At 39.6% G+C, this 17,813-nt stretch overlaps 1 protein-coding gene across 2 annotated transcripts in view; it reads right to left on the bottom strand.

Annotated features, from left to right (window-relative positions):
• LOC118807936 (E3 ubiquitin-protein ligase SMURF2-like) overlaps positions 1 to 17,813 on the bottom strand; it is an 81,501-nt gene that overhangs the window by 49,530 nt on the left and 14,158 nt on the right. For both annotated transcript variants that reach the window (XM_036570135.1, XM_036570136.1), the window contains exon 2: positions 95 to 133. In XM_036570135.1, the coding sequence (XP_036426028.1) occupies positions 95 to 133 (39 nt within the window). The remainder of the gene's footprint in view (positions 1 to 94; positions 134 to 17,813) is intronic.

Here is a 17,813-nt window from a genome sequence, read left to right as displayed (position 1 = left end):
CTGCAGCTCCATTCAAAACCAAAGAAGCAAACATTAGACAAGGCTAAACGGACAGCAGAAACCACAAAGAAGAATTTTTAAACCTGATACTCACTGAAGAAGTCCTTCTTTGACAAGTTCTTCGCACAGAGAACTGAAAAAGAAAAGAAAAAGAATTCAGAACCCGAGAATAATGAAAAATGACAACCCCACACAAATTAAAAAAGTCCATACCCACAAACAGAATGCATAAATAGATTTTCCAGCTGGCTTCTGCATTTTAGATTTTACGTTATGCTTTGTATTTCTATTAAGCTACCAATTACTCATTTACCAGAAAGTTACCAGAAAACACTGGCTGGGGTTGCACCATGACTACGATGGTTCACTGCAAAAAAATAGTATCTTGTCAAGTGAATCTTAATTCTAGTGGATCTATGTAATATTTCTTATTTTTAGATAGTTGTGCACTTATTATAAGATTATCCAGCTTAATTGTAGACATTTTTACCTGTTTTAAGTAATTTTATCAAGAAAAATTCTTCACTTCATTGGCAGATCATTTTCCTGGTTTCAATATATTGAAATAAATTTACTTAATAAAATCACTTAAAAGAAGTAAAAAATGTTTGGTAATAAGTTAAATAATTTAGAAATAAGCTTACAACAACCCATAACAGGAGAAATATCATTTTACCTGACAAAACACTATTTTTTGCTGTCAACATGCAAGCAAAGTATGTATCTGGTCAGCAGCAGTCTTGTGCTCAGAAATGGATCAATGATGAATGGGGTAGAGGTGGGCTGATAAATTGTGCAGCAACAGAAGGACTACAGACTGTAACTGTACACTTATACAGTGGGTTTCTGATAAAGTGGCCAGTGAGTAGAAGTGGAAGGGATTTCAAAATAAACTGGAGTGAGTCTATCTTCTTTCAGTTCACTGGTTAGACTGAGTGCACTTTGACTTTGAACAAGTCAATATGCATGAAGAGCTTGCACTAGTACAGAGTGTTTCTAGAAGAACATGTTAACTGCGCTATGATCTCTCAGCTTTGCTGCTGTAGTTGAACATGAACCCTCTGCACGGCTCCTGGACGACGACCTCTTGACCCTTTCCAGCAGCTGAGTCGGGACAAAAGCACCGCGCGTTAATGTCACTGCTCTGATCGGGTGCCGTCTCAGCCAGGATTTTACCGCCATCGCATCGCCATGGCGCCACGCCAAGCTCCGCCCACAGCCGTATCTGTTACACGGGCTGCTCTGCCATGACGCAGGTACTGCGGCCAGGGGACAGAAATAGGAGTGAAAAAAATGCATCGGTGCATCGTGACGCATCGATCTGAAGGTGGTGATTGAACCGCATTTCAGAATGCTACAACTGATTTTAGAATCAGTGACTGTATGATTTGAAGTGGTAAAAAAATTGCAATTGATTACAATAAGTCTCGATAAATTATGTACTCACTTTTTGGTTTGGTGTTATTAAGATACGGCACTTCTTAAACGTGAAGCATGGTGTATCACTCTTTTTATTCTCTATAATTCTCAACTGAATCAAATTAAACTGAATCATGGTGAAAATTGAGCTTTAATGTGAAATTTGAGTAAATAATTCATTGAATTCATGCTGTGAGGTCACATTTACACTGGTAGACAGAAAGGAACCCCTGGGACGCTTCGCCTGTAACCTGTGTCTTTTGAAGGCCAAAGAAAACCAATCTCTCTCACAGGCCACAACTGCCATACTGACCCCTGGCTTGGCCCAGTGACCCAGGCTTACCATAAGGTTCAAAAAGAAAGCAGACACCCCTGAGGGAGCCTCCTGCAGAGCTGACCGGCAGTAACGTGGTGGGACATTCTGGCCAGGGGAGCCTGCTGATGGCTGCAGTTGCTCTTTTTCGTCAGGGATGCCAGAGGATGTGTAATGGAGCATGCCAGGTCCAAAAACAACCCCAGTTACAGACACAAACACTGTATTCAAAACGGTCCCTTAATTACTATTCTCTATGCTGCAACATCAAGAACACTATCTAGAACAGATTATATGTTATAAGGATCAGAAATGTTCCCCAGTCACTATGCCACACAGAAATGGTTCCTATTCGCTATTCCCTACACTTGAGCGCTATTCACTATTCCCTAGACTGGAACACTACTTAGAACACTATTATAGGGAACAGAAAGGGTCCAATAATCACTATTCCCTACATTGGAGCACTCTGCAGAACATTATTGGAAGAAACAGAAATGGTCCACTATTCACTACTCCCTACATTTTTATATTTTATATGTTTTTATATTCATTAGTTGTTTTTAATTTTCCCACTAATGAAATCCGTAGTTTTATGTAAATCACTCACAGTTCATCATGACCATATTCAAACAGTCTTCATCGCTTTGAATAAATCAGCCTGTTTTTGTTACTGTACCTTTAAGATTACTGTATGTAAAAGACCTCTGTTCTGATTGGCTGCCTGTATGGTCTTATTCTGAAAGCAGTCTTGGCTGAAACACCCCTTATAACTTTAGCATTAATGGGTGGGGCTTAATTGCTCTAGGCTGAACAGGCAGCCATATGTAAATACAATGGTTTTTGTGACAAAAAACAATCAGTAGTTTAGTTTTCATATTTTTATGTTATGGACAGGGAGTTGACGTTTTAACAGTGTTTGCATACTATATCAAACTATTAAACTTATTTTAAAGAAGTGACAAAAATTCACATCAGTTTTCATTATATGAGCCCTTTAAGCCTTGAGGGGTCCAAGCAAATCCGTTGTAATAACTAAGTGCAAGGCAGTGACAGATGTACCATACATCCCTTATTTCCAGGCCTCAGCCAACTTGTAAACAGTCTGAATAAAAAATAAACAAACTGCTAGTTTAATAATATGGTTAATTCATTAGGAAGCAATACTCCTTACTTTAAATGCTCAGAGAGATTAAGAATGTTCCTAAGAACATTACAACATTACATTTCTACAAAACGCCAAGAACATTCCTCTCTTCAATTATGCTGTTTTACGTTCCTAAGCTCGGGAACTTAGTCTGTCACACCCCTCAACAAAGGAGCAGTAAGGCCACAAATCTACAAGCTATTGGCAGGTCGTAAAACCGGGCCATTTGGAGTGCAGCTGCAGACTAAGAACCGGAGCAAGCACCACAGGGCCTATGACTGAGCCGCGCCAGAAAGGTTACAACAAAGCTGCGTCAGGAGGCCCAGCATCCCAATGCAGAATTGAGCCACATGCCCCACAATGGAGCAGCACCAGAGCTGGCTCTTGATAAAGCTCTGTCTACAGACCCACTGCAGAACTGGGCAATAGGGCCCAAGACAGAGCTGGCTCATAAGGACTACAATGGAGCTTTGCCAGGCAGACCAACACAGAGCTGGGCCATGGGGCCCATGGCAGAGCTGCTATGGGAGGCCCAGTGCAGAGCTGTGCCAGGGGGACCACAATAGAAATGAGGCAGGAGGCCCAAAGCAGAGCTGCCCCACAAGGCCAAAAACAGAACTGGCATATAGGAGAATATTATGGAGCTCTGCCATGAGTACCAACAAAAAGCTGGGCCATGGACCCCATGACAGAGCTGCACCAGGAGGCCCAAAGCAGTGCTGGAACACAGGGCCCACAGAGTTGCAGAGAGAGGACAGAGTTGCACCAAAAGGCTCAATGCCAAAGTGACCAATGGGACCAACGATGGAGCTGTGTAAGGTGACTGAATGCAGAGATGTGCCACAGGACCCACAAGCAAGTTGCACCAGGGGTCTTAACGCACAGGTGGCCAATGGGGCCCAACATGGAGCTACACCATGGGGACCAGCGCAGACCTCTGACTGCAGATTTTGTAAGGATGGCCTTAAGAAAAAATAAAAAAACTAGCCGGAATGCCTGGCAGTAGAAGGACTGTTGGGAACCCAGTGGTTTCTCCCACCACTGGCCCTGGGGCCTGCGGCCGACTTGAGGCCAAACAAACACACTTGACAGCCTTTAACTGAGATGGAGGCTGGAAATAGACTGCACACCAGGGCTGTGAGCGATGGGGGAAAAAAAAACAGCAGATGCCAAAAAAAGAGAGCAAAATGATACGGGTGGCAGAGGAGAAGCCCTGCCTGTAAATTCTGCAGACCAGAACAGCAAATGAAAAATACAGAGCCATTTCAAAGTTTAGACTTAAAGTTAAGAACATGATGAAAAGCTAATAAGATAAAGAAGATATTTATCTATTAGAAAATGGAGAGGGCTGCATATATCTGAGATCCATAACCAAAAGCAGTGAGAAAAAAAATCTTTCTACATGGAGAAATGGCACAGATGCTGTACTTAAAAGGCATTCGTGGGGCAGATGTATGTTCAGTCCATTCTAATGCAAAGTAGTCCCCAAATATGTATTTTTTTTAATCAATATTACATATTAAAGCTCAGAAGACACATGTAGGTTCGCTGTTGGTTTTGGATAGTGAATAAAATGGCTATATTTATGTTGTAGACATGGTGACCCCTGGTTCCTATCACCACCTCTGTAAAGAGTCTCTACAATCAACCATTTCATACCAAACCACTCTGAACGACTGAATTATGCATAAACGTAGAACAGTCTAGTCTTTGGAATTGCCTTTCAACTTTCAACTAATACTGATCCATTTCTACTGGCCCATTCGTCCTGAAACCTTCATATAACATCATATTCATATGTGTTCGACAAATAAATGAAGTTACCAAGTTCTGACATGACAGCAATGTTATTTTACACCGCTTTGGGCTGAAGGCGAAGGTCAACACACATGAACCTGCTGTCAAAGGCAGCGATTTCAGCCTAGCGAGTGTTATTTGCGAAAGCAACCCTGTCACTGTGAATTCTGCATGATCTCACCAGCCTTCCTAAGCTAAGCTAAAGCGCTCCAGGCTAGCACTGAGCACCTCACTGAGAGCACCCTCACTTAACACCGCTCGGCCTCCCTAAGGAACAAGTGGAAGCTCCACGTTTAACACAAACCTGCTGAATAATGAATAGAGGGATGAACTTCTCACCTCTCCCTCGCTGCACTGACCGCAGTTTCACACAAGAATGAGTCAAGAAGGCTTAAAACAGCCACAATAAATATTTCCAGGATGAGGAATGACAGCTAGCCTCTTTTTAAATGATTAGCCAGGACTTTTACTCAAAATTCCATCAATAACGTCAGCCATGAATGTTATAACATAAGTGTGGTAACAACACCCGCAGGTATACCAAGGAATCTGCATCACTTGAGTCATTTATTCCCAAATTACATATGCTTTTTTCCTGCTTAGCTTTCTTAGCTTAGCAACTTAACGGCCCTGTTTGGTTCTCCAAGTTTGCCCGCCCTCCTAAATGAATAAATAATAATAATAAAATAATAATAATAATAATAATAATATTAATATTAATTAATATTAAACCTTATTTACAGGGCACTTTTCATAACTGTCAAATTAGGTCTTGTTAATTTTCTAAGTGAAAATAAATGAACACATCCTTTACAGGGAACACATTTAAGTACATTTTACTGTAAATTTTAGTGCAGATTAACATGTTGGGGGGAAAAAAAACATAAAATACAATATGTGCCCTAGCACGAGCCATGTTTTATGTTTTTGTGAGATGTACTTATTTTTCTTTAGAAAATCAATAGAACATGGAATTTGACCAGGGGTGCACAAACTTTTGCCTGCAACTGTACTTTAACAATTGATATCTTAATAACAATACAAAAAAAGAAAGAAATTAAGAAAAATAATAATAAAAAAAAAAAATCACAAACAATAATGAAAATTAAATGCAAAAAAAGTAATTTACACTCAGCGTATCACTTTCAAGCAAGTGAATGAACAGAAACTCGCCAATGGGGCTGCTGACCTCAGTGCTTTACCCAAAATCTAAATCAGATGCTTGTTTATATCCTCCAGACTATAGTAACGCAGCAATCCCTGGAAAATCCAGGTCAAGCTCAAGCTCACAGTCATAAGGGTCAAAGGGCTTAACCCATGGGTGGCCTGATCCTCAATAATGGATGGGAACGGATAATAGACCAGAGAGACTCTGTACAACCCAAGCGCTTGTAAAGACTTTCTTAAAGGAAAAGTTCACTAAAAATGCTGCTAAAACTGAAGCAAATAAGCAGATATTAGCCAGTTAGGCATATAAGACCACACAAACTGCAGCATTGTCACATAAACATTTCCTTTAAGCCACATGCAGCGAGTGACCTTTGACTCTCAGTGCAAAGATCAAGTGAAGGCCATGAGGTTTTCAGTATTCATTCAAACACACAAGAATTCAATACTAGAAGCTCTTTTACCTTCAAGGCTAAAAGTATTCAGTGTTTAAAGAGAACAGATTCTGCAACCATATTTGGCCCTATGGTAGTTATAATGTTCGCCAACGTGGGAAGAGAGCATAACTGGCCTTGTCATTCAATTTGATGCTGGCCAATGCAGGTGCCTGTTAGCTCCGTAACAGAATTAGCAGTTAGTGCTCTCCTCCAAGCATGCTGAGCTGTCCAATGACATTGCAATGGCTGGTGTTCTAGCCTTCGCTCTCATAGCTTGGTAGCATCGTGGGATAGTGGAGATTGGGGGAAAAATTGGGTAAAAATAAAATCACACTCTCTACAAATATCCAAAAGAGTCAGGCTGTAAATCTCATTTGTCAGTCCACCTCTCCTCTAAGACCTATCTCATCCCCGAGTCCGGGAAATGATGTCACATTGTTTTTGAAAGTCACATGATTAAAAATGAAATTTAACATGGCGGACAGCACAGTGTACAAAACTATACAGCAAGCGAAAATAGTTGTAAAGTAAATAAACGCAATAATTTTGCAAAACAACTTTCTTTTTCGTATTTTTGATACGATTCTGTAGTATATTTAGATGTACACCAAACTTAAGTCACAAATATATTAGTGGACTTTTAATATCAATATGGTTGATTAGCGAACTAGCTGGCCAGCTAATATTACCGAGGCCATTCTCAGAACCTCCATCAGGCTTGACTGGGGTGTAGGCAATGTTTATGATTATTATAAAACATTCAAAGACTAAGAAAATCAGCTAGCTGTTTTGATTGCTAGCAACTTTGCGTTACATTTTCCCAGTCGTATACTTTTAAAGCATCTCTTTTGTCATCAAGATCACGTGTTTGGTTTCTTATTGTATTTACTAACAACATGCTGGCTTAAGTGTTTTAATAACAGCACTATAAAATCGCTCATTTAAAAACAATTTATTTAACTACACAATAAACAACAGGGAAAACATCATTAAAGCAAGCATTTAGTTTTTTCATTCAAAAAACTGCAGAATGGAAAATCTTCATTCAAAAATCTGCACAATGGGCTCTATTTACAATACCACACCACAACACTAATGGCAACAGCGCCACCACCTCTCTGGGGCCTCAGATAGGTAACACAGGAGAGGTAAGCCTCAGGAATGAGTACAGACCCTTCTCCAAATACCAGGCTCTCTAATAATGATGGGTACCAATGAAGTTCAAAGCTGCATTATAAAAAGGTTAGCAAGGATACAGGACTGCTGGTGCTACTGAAATGTTAGGCATATGATGTACCCAGTGACTTCATGCAAAAATGATACGCTGATTTAAAAAAATAATAATTTGGATAATTTACATCAAATTAAGGCGGCGAGAGACAATATAAAGAGACTGACACAACAAAACGCTTATGCAGTTTGGACAGTTTAACTTGCTTGAGTTTTAGTGACATGCCCCCAAAGAGGCCAACAGTTGTTGAGGGAAGCAATTTGGCTTCTTGTAATGAAAATGCAGCGTTAACTTAAAGCTACACAATGTAAGATTGGGGGATTTGGAGACCCCCTTGGTGGAAATGTGTAATTGCACACAACGTGCAGAAGAACATTCTGTAACATGGGTTGTGCTTTGGACCCCTTCCCCCAGCAGATGAACCTAATGATCCAAAGAGAATTCAAAGAGAACTCAGTCAAAACTTGGTGAAGGATGTGTCTCCAAGGGATGAGAGTGAATTGTTTACTATTGTCATTTTACAAAAGCTAAAACCACACAAGACTTATGTTCATCTTTCTGATCATATGGTTAGCATATAATGCTAAATCCATCTTATAAAACTCTTACAGACTGTGACACAAGGGATTGTGGGAATGAAACAAATCAAATCTGTGCTGGAAGGGAAAGCAATGCATATTGTTTTGTGTTAAGCACACATAAAGCATGTATCTATCTGATATTCAAAGAAATACACACATTTCACACTCAGTTCACCACTGCTTAGCGCATTAGCATGGAGCTCAGTTGGGAGCTACTCTCCTGTTGAAATTAGGCCTCCTAAAAAGGTCCCTTATTTTTTCCTTTACAGCTGACACAGCGTAAAATGTCACCAGGTCGACGCTGGCTAATTCTGGAAAAACAAGTCGGGCCTGCTCTGAGACAGGAGGCCTGAGAACAATGGCTTTTCAGAGGAGCACAAAAAGGAGAATCACTCTCAAATGTCACAACACAGCTAAACCTCCTCTACGAAATCAAACAGTCAAGGAAAACACGCCGAGAACATTATCGCTTGGTGTTTTTGACTGCTGCTCTCTGGACGTAGTGAAACCTCAAAGGCCAGGATGTAAATAGAGACAGTTGGTTAAACAGTAGTAGCAGTAGGTTAAATCCTCACAGCAGGCTGTCAGCTGGACGATTAACACCGTGGCTGAGAGTTTGTTTACAGGGAAATGTTCGACTTCCATGAGAGCAAAGCTACACACATAGGTTTCTGTTTCACTGGCCGACACACCTGAAACTGAACCGCTCTCTTCAGTGATCCGGCACCACAGACTCTCCTGGAAATGGAGACAGCTATAAGCAGCTATTTGTGGTAGCTTCCATTAAAAGTTATCCACGTTAAAATTGTTACACATGCCACTTTATTTGAAACACCTACCTTATAATTGGATGGAAATGGCCAGGTTTTGTTTTTTGTTTGTTTTCTTTTTTTGAAAATGCACCCTACAATGCCTGTTTCTGGTCCATTTTCACATTATTATACACTCTAAAAATGGCCTTTACATTTTACAAATTAACCAATAAATGCTTAAATCTAAGGGAATTTTCTGCATTAATAATAGGACATAATAAATAATAATATGGAAATGATGCATGTGCTCACAAGCTTTTACAGGGAACTGGGGATGCATTTTAGTGAAAAGTGTAAATGGAATACGGCCAGAGTATATGAAGATACGATCAGGACATGAAACTGTCGCTGAGGGTGTTTAACCAGCACAGCTCAACAGCAGCATTTCTGCAACAATCTCTGTATTAGGCACAACAGATGTATTATTAATGCCGGATATCACATCAGTTATGTTCATTTGTGAGAATACTAGTGTCTTGCTATGGTTTGCATACAATAAATGAATAAATGAAAAATGGACATATAAATCAGCAGTAAGTGAATTTTGGTGGCTGTTACTACAATAACTCTGCAAACCAGGCACCAAGCACAGGCCAATCTGCAACATTCATCACCTTTCCCCCCCCAAATCACAGCCTCCACTAGGACTCCACTAGGCAGCACCACTGTGTCTGCGTCTAAAGCCAGACGAGCACACGCAAGAACAGGTCACTGCCGTGTTTCCGTCTGTAACAGCAGTGCTGGAAATGATCCCTTCACCTCTCTAGCTGTTAGACTAACCGCCCCACCACTCCTCCCTGTTTAGACTGCAGGAGCGCCTCATTCACACTATTGTTCTCTTCCCAACAAAAACGCTTCAGTTTCCTCACACTACACCCTCCACACACACACACACACACACACACACACACACACACACACACACACACAACAAAAATACAGCATCTCTGTAATCTCAAAACCTTATAAAACCTTGTTTTATGTTTTTTATTTGGTTAAAATTAAGGGTGTTTAGTTTACCCAGTTTTCTCCCCAGTTTAGTTGTGGTCAGTTCCACCTGCTACCTACACTCTTGAAAAAGATGGTTCTTCAAGGGTTCTTTAGTAAAGAAAATGGTTCTATATAGAACGATGCATGATCAAAGGGTTCTTTGCATCATGAAATCGTTCCACAGATTCATGGAAAATGTGCTATAGACAGTTCTATTCAGAACCTATTTGAAAATGGTTCTGTATATCACCTAAAATGGTTCTTCTATTGTTACAGTGTCAAGCTTGTACCAATAGAAGAACCCTTTTGGGTGCTATATAGAACCCTTTTCAAGAAGGTTCTATATAGAACCATCTATATGACATTCATGCACATTTTCAATCAACCTGAATAACCTTTTCATGATGCAAAGAACCCTTTAATCATGCAAAGAGTTCTTCGAGTGTTCATGGTTAGAACCATTTTCTTTACTAAAGAACACCTGACAATCTTAAGAGTGTAGGCTAGCAAGGCTGCACTAAATGTTCGGTAAATATATAAATATTCGGAAACTTGATAATTAAAATATTTGAAAATGGAAAATCTTTTTTTTCCTTTTTCCATTTTTTTTTTTAACACATTTACCATTTCTTTGACCCTGGGCTCTTCTGTGGGGAAACAAACATTCATCAAGCCAATACTAGCTTCTCAACAGTTGCACTCAGCTGCAGACCCCTTCTGACAGCTCACAGGTTTTTTATTTATTTATTTATTTATTTATGTAATATTTTTATTATTTCCAATTTTTTCCTTAATTTATTTATGTCCAATTCCACCCACTAGGTCTCCTCTAATCACACACTGTTACCAGCACTAGAAGGGTGAAGGCTAGCGCACCTCAGAGTCATATGAAGTCGGATACTGCATAATTTCAAACTGTTGCTAGTGCAACGTCACTGGACAGCTGAATGTGCTTGGAGGAGAACACTAACCGCCACATCTGTTACGTCAGCTAACTGACTCCGGCACTGGCTAGCACTGTTATGAGTGATGTGAAAGAAAGAGGGCCATCCAGCCCACCCAGAGAGAACGAGACCACGGATGGCTGTATCATCACCGCTACTGTAGCTGGCCATCTAGCTCACTAGCAGATTTTTATTGCAGAGAATAAACAAGAGCGTGCTGGCTAGATATCTGCCCAGAGCTGCAGGAAAATTATTCAAACATACCCTGGAATTGAGTGGGTTTGAGCAGCTTACAAAACTTTCATCACCCCCCCACTGTTCACAGATGAACTGACCAAAAAAATGATGTTTAAAAAGATGGTGTTTCTGCTCTCCGGCAAAACCCACTGCTGTTCAGAGACAGAACAGGGTTGCCAGATTCGGTAGAATTATAAACCTTCTATGAAATAATTATTTAACAGTAATGTTTTTCATTACCTTATAACATTTAAATTATGGTTTATTTATCAAAATGCAAAGTAAATACATCCAATTTGTAACAGTGCAAAAAAGAACATTAAGTCAACTGAATTATTAAATTATAAACTATATAAAATATATAATATAAAATTATAAACTAAACTATTAAACTATAAACTAAAACATCTCATTTTTATTGTCATATAATATTCAAAAATATTTAAGATAATATTCAATAGAATATTTGAAATGAAACGAAATGAAAATATTCAATAGTTTCAGCCCTGTTACTGCTCATTTTATCCTTTATGTTTTCATTTTTTCCCAATACATTAAACTTATTAAATAAATAAAAATTGAGCAGACAGTAGAGGATGTGTTAACTTATTGTCATGAAAATCAAGAAAATATTATTTGATGGGGGGTGTTCAAAGTTTTGCACATGACAGTACTTTAAAAAAACAAAAACTTTATTACTGTCCACTCATGGGTGCTGGTCGGGTCTGGGCTTTAACACACACACGCACACACACACACACACACACACACACACACAGACGGCGCCTCTTATCTGGACTGAACTTCCTCTCCCTGCCTGTTACACAGTTTCCCTCCACACACACGCACACACACGCACACACACACACACACACACACACACACCATTCCAGACAAAAAATATTTTGCATGCCAATTATGTCATCGAGTGTGTAGTGTTGGGGTTGGACACACCCCACACACACACAGACACAAACAGACACACACACACACACACACACACACACACACACACACACATAGACACACACACACAGATACACATACACAGATACACACACACATACAGACACACACACACACACACACACACACACACACAGATACACACAGACAGACACACAGATACACATAGAGACACACAGATAAACACAGACAGACAGACAGAATCACACAGACACACAAACACACACACAAATACACAAACACAGACACACAGATCTGATATTACCCTGTATGTTTACTTTCACTTCTGCTGTACAGTTCAGCTCTGAGTGTGAGCTGATTCAGATTATCAGTCACATCACTGAGCGAATCAGGGACCATCAGTTCTTAAAGAACACTGAACAACTGTATGATCCATTATGAAGAGACATAATCAGTCATGTTTCAAATCACTTCTTCATAGTTTTTGACAGTATTTATTAACTGTGGCGTTGTTAGTTTTAACTTCCCAGATATCAGAAAAAGAAAATATGCATACTGTGTATTGTAAAAAAGGTCTAGAAGTATCTTGATACTATGTTTTTTGCCACATCAACCTCGCCTACACGGTGAGAAGACACGGAGAGAGATGGAGAGAGAGCAAGAGAGAAAGAAAAGAAAGAGAGACTGAAGAAAGAACAACAGAGAGAGAAAAGAAAGAGAACAGAGAGACGGACAGAAAGGCACAGAGAGCAAGTGAAGGAGAGAGAAGCAACAGTATAAAATAAATACAGTAAGGAATGATAAAGAAGAGAGAGAGAGAGAGAGAGAGAGAGAGAGAGAGAGAGAGAGAGAGAGAGAGAGAGGAAGGGAGTGTGCAGAAGAGTCAGCTGAGTGAGATGGACAGATAGAGAGAGAGAGAGAGAGAGAAAGAGAGACAGAGAGACAGAGAGAGGGAGAGAGAGGGAGAGAGAGGGAGTGTGCAGAAAAGTCAGCTGAGTGAGATGGAGAGAGAGAGAGAGAGAGAGAGAGAGAGAAAGAGATAAGAGGAATCCTGGAGGGGCTGATAAAGCTGGATTTCCTCTCTTCCTCAAAACTAAAGCAGACACATTCAAATCTGCAGCACTACAACATCCAATTACACAGACGCACAGAGGCAGCGGCCGCCCGAAGCGCCGTCTAATCTCATTCAGAGGCTTTGGGGAACACGAGCGGTCTGATTTTTCGATCACGGCCCATACAGAGACGATGAATCATCCCCCATCTGGCCCCGGATCAGCTGCAGGAATGCAGGAAAAGGAGAACGACGAGAGGGAGGACAAGAACAAGGAGGGGTGAGGGTGAAGCCCTGGGAAACGGACGTGTCCGTTTCTAGAGTCAGTTTCGGACTGGCACACGCACCACGGCAGGAACAGGAACAGAGGAAAAGGCCAGTTTTAGCTCCAACATACTGGACAGTAGAGCAGACTAGGGTTCAGGCCTGTGGCCAGATTTACTAAAGCATCTTAAAGGGCCCATACTGTAGAAAACTGAACTTTCCTTGCATTTCTTTAAATTAAAGTTTGTAAAGTACGTAAATACTGTAAACTTTCATATTGTTCCCTCCTCAGTCCATACAGTGCGTGAGTGGCTGTGGAAACAACCCGTTCTGAATACACTGTTTTTGTGATGTCACAAAAATCAACTCATTTAGCATACAGCAGTTTAGTACCACCTATTCACAGTGAAGTAATGAGGAGTATTTCAGCCTGGATTGCTTTTTAATAGGGCACAATACATGGCAGCCAATCAGAACATAGCTCATTTACATTTGTATACATCAGACTTAAAGGTGCAGTAACAAAAAAAGGTTCATTCTAAGGGAAAAACAGAGGTTGGAAATGATTATTTTTGGTACATATGCACACATATAGGGAAAATAGTCAAATACAATAAAAAAATACGTCCCTTTAAGTCTTCATAAATGTTTTCAAATGGGGACAAATTGGTTTTCTTCAAAAATTCATAATAACAATAATTTTTATTTATATAGGACTTTTCATGCTGGTGGCAGCTCACAGTGCTTTACAGACAAGTGATAAAGCTTAACAGTAATACAAGAAATGATAAGTATTCATTTAGAATCATAAGAAAAAGAAAATGACAGATCAAATTAAAAGATAAACACCACGAGACAGAGTTTTGATGAAATGATAAGTTAAAGAGATTCGTTTTTAGATGCTTATTAATAGTGAGCACTGAGCTTGATTGTATAATAAAAGGTGAATTAAGTTCCACAGTTTAGAAGCAGCTTAACTGAACGAGGTAATGCTCCATTCTAAAGAAACTTACCAACTTTTTTACAGAATTTTTTATCGTGGTTGTGACAGGAACCAGGCATCCTACCAGTGTTTAATGCCTCTAAAAGTTCCCTCACAGGAAGTTATTAGACGAAATGGTTATGAACACACTTCCTGATGCCTGAGATGTTGTTTTAAGCTAAGGATTTGGGCTAGAATTTTTTGAATCCATACATGGCAAAGAGGGCATTTTAGCCAAAATACCCCCCAAAGGAAAAATATATATTTTTTTTGGATTCATCACTATTTCACCATCATCAACATTATGTATAAAAACTCAGAAGGTTCAATGGGCATTTTGAATAGTAAACGAAATGGCTATATTTGTATTGTAGACATTGATCCTTGGTTTTTATCACCACAGCTGTGAAGAAATCTGAGCTGGTAAGTTTCTCTACAATCAAGAATTTCACATTAAACCACTCTGAATGATTTCGTTTACATCTCAATGACTTAATTATGCAGAAAAATGGTGGAACCCCCCCCTAAAATCCTCACCCCACAAACTGTCCACATCCCTAAAAGCTCCAAGATTTAATGATCCGATCAAACAGCCAATGCTGGAGACAAAGGCTACTCCTGAAAGAGCCTGAACGTTACAGTTTCCCCTCCTAAATGTTATGGTTTCAGTTCTTATTTCAAGGCCACTTCAGAGCTGCCCCCCATCTCTGCCCCTGTGTTTTCACCCTCATCTCCTTTTCCCCTCAGAGAGCCTCCAAACTTGGAGCTCCATCTAACACTGCCAGACTTTACACACTCATAAACATGCAGCAGAGCCGGTGCAGAAGCAGGGCTGCAGGTGTGCAGGGTTTACATGGTGCCCAACAGCCCCTCGACAGACACACACACACTGCCGCTCTAACCTCGAATTAAACAAACCCAGTCTCTGCTTCCACTCGCCATCCTCACTCGCACACAAGGAGCCGTAACAGAGTGTCGGACAGACTTTCAGTCAAAAGTTCAGACTCAACGTTCTCAGTGATACAAAATCTTTTTTTTGCAGACGTGTAGAAAAAGCTTCTAACACACTAGTTTTCAGTTTACGAATAGAGTCCAAATGCCCTGAGTTTCCCTTTAAGTAATTTAGTTTACCCTTTAATGAAATTAGTTTTTTGTGAGGAAGCCAAAATGTATCAAACTAACTTATGACTGGACAGTTATTCTCTCTCTCACTGCCTGTCTATGTCTCTTTATCACTCACTCTGACTGCCTCTCCTTTTCTTTCCTCATCTGTCCCGGTCTCTCTAGTCTCTTTCAGTCACTCAGCCTTTTCTTTCCTTGTCTCTCTCCCTCTCTCTCTGTCTTTCTCTCTCTCAGTAGGGGTAAATGTGGGTTTCTCGCAGACAGAAAATCAGAGGAAGCTCAGATTACCACCACACTTTAAAACAACAAACAGGTCACACTAAAACACAAACAGAGAGAAAGAGAGAGAGAGAGAGAGAGAGAGAGAGAGAGAGAGACTGATAAATAGAGACCATAATAGAGAGAGAAAAAAGAACAAGAAACACAGAGAAAGGGAGTGATAAAAAAAAGAGAAAATAGGACAGACACACAGAGAAAAAGAGAGAAACAAAAGAGACTGAGATTAACCGAGAGTAGAGCTAGACAGACAGAGAGACAAAGACAGAAAGAGAGAGAGAGACAGAGAGAGAGAGACACAGAGAATGAGTGAGAGAGTGAGAGAGAGAGAGAGAGAATGAGAGAGAATGACAGAGAGAGAGAGAGAGAATGAGAGAGAGAGAGAGAATGAGAGAGAATGACAGAGAGAGAGAGAGAGAATGAGAGAGAATGAAAGAGAAAGGCTGTGCCTGTTCACATTCCTCCAGGTCATTGCTTTCTTTTCCCACTCTAAACAGTCCACGGCCCATCTGGAGGTGAGAGGATGGTGGGAAGGCCGTCTGCTGAAGGGCTTTAATAGGTTCCCAGCATGTGAGAGACTGCGGGGGGCCCTTTCTCAGCGCTTAAAGGGAAACTCCACTGATTCTCAAAATTTCTACATAATTTAATGATTAATGTAAACAGAGTCATTCAGAGTGGTTTGGTGTGAAAGGCTCTGTTCTAGAGAAACTTACAGTCAGAATTGTTCACCTCTAAAAGTCCCTCACAGAAAGTTATTACATTAAATGGTTATGAATACACTGCCTGATATCTGGGACATTGTTTTATGATAGTTACGAGATAAAATTTTGGGCTAAAACATGTTTTTAAAATACATCCATGGTGAAGACATGCACAGGTACATGCTGCTTCACTCTGTTTACATCTTAGCGATGGAATTATACGTAATTTTTTTTAAAAATCAGTGGAATTTCCCTTTCAGGGCGAGTGTTCTGAGGGTCGACGGCGTGGTAAACCATGAGTAATTACTGAGTTCTGCAGGCAAAACAGTGTATCATACATGCACACCTCAGCACAGTGAACGACTGGAAAAAGCTAAATGTGAAGACCGCTTCAGTCTGGCAGCAGAACAGCAAACCCACTGAACAAGACCCTTTCAAACCCACCCAAAACGAGAACACTGGGGATTTAGGGAACTGATAAAGCTATGAAACATCTCTTCTGTCCAAAACAGCAGCTTTTCAGTAAAAATATGTTGTCACACTGAAAAAAATGATGTCTTTATCAAGTGAAAACATCTTAAATCTACTCAATATAGCTACTATTTCTCATTATAAGATTGTTGTAAGAATATTATAAGATTATTTAACTTATTTTTAGGCTTTTTTTGCTTGTTTCAAGTATTTTTATCTAGTGAAAGTGTCTTATTAAATTGGCGATCATTTTACTTGTTTTGAGAAATGACGCTGATAATTTTGCTCAGTTTTAAGAAACAATGCTTAAAACAAGTAAAATGATCTTCCAATGGAATAAGACACTTTCATAAGAGAAAATTACTTACAAGTAAAATTATATAGAAATATGTTAAACAATCTTAGAATATTCTTTCAGCAGCTACATAATGAGAAATATTAGATATATTGACTAGATTTAAGATGTTTTCACATGTTAAGAGATCATTTTTTGTAGTGCAGACAAAATGTACTGTGAGTCCTTGTTTTGTGTGCATGTATGAGCAGCTACAAACACTTATACTGCATTGACTGCTAATACAACTGATAAACAAGCGGGAGAAGAGACCAACACATTTTTTTAACTTATTTATAGATGTTTTTCCTCGTGTTAAGTAACTGTATTTGATAAAAGTGTCTTATTCCATGGATAAGTCATTTTGCTTGTTTCAGGAAATAATACACCCCCGACCCACCCAAAGATATAATGCTTGAATCATGCAATATTGTCTGACAATGGAATGATATTTTCACAAGATAAAATTTCTTACATAAATAAGTAAATAAATAAATAAACAAATAACTAAAAAAAATATTCAAACCATTTTAGATGCTTAAGAACTCATTCCTCATTCACCAATATCTTCCTAAGTTTGTTCTTAAATGTGCTCTCTAGAAAGGTCCTA

This window comes from Colossoma macropomum, unplaced genomic scaffold (genome assembly GCF_904425465.1).
Source record: "Colossoma macropomum unplaced genomic scaffold, Colossoma_macropomum, whole genome shotgun sequence".
Taxonomy (NCBI): domain Eukaryota; kingdom Metazoa; phylum Chordata; class Actinopteri; order Characiformes; family Serrasalmidae; genus Colossoma; species Colossoma macropomum.
This window is presented reverse-complemented; position numbering and strand designations above follow the sequence as displayed.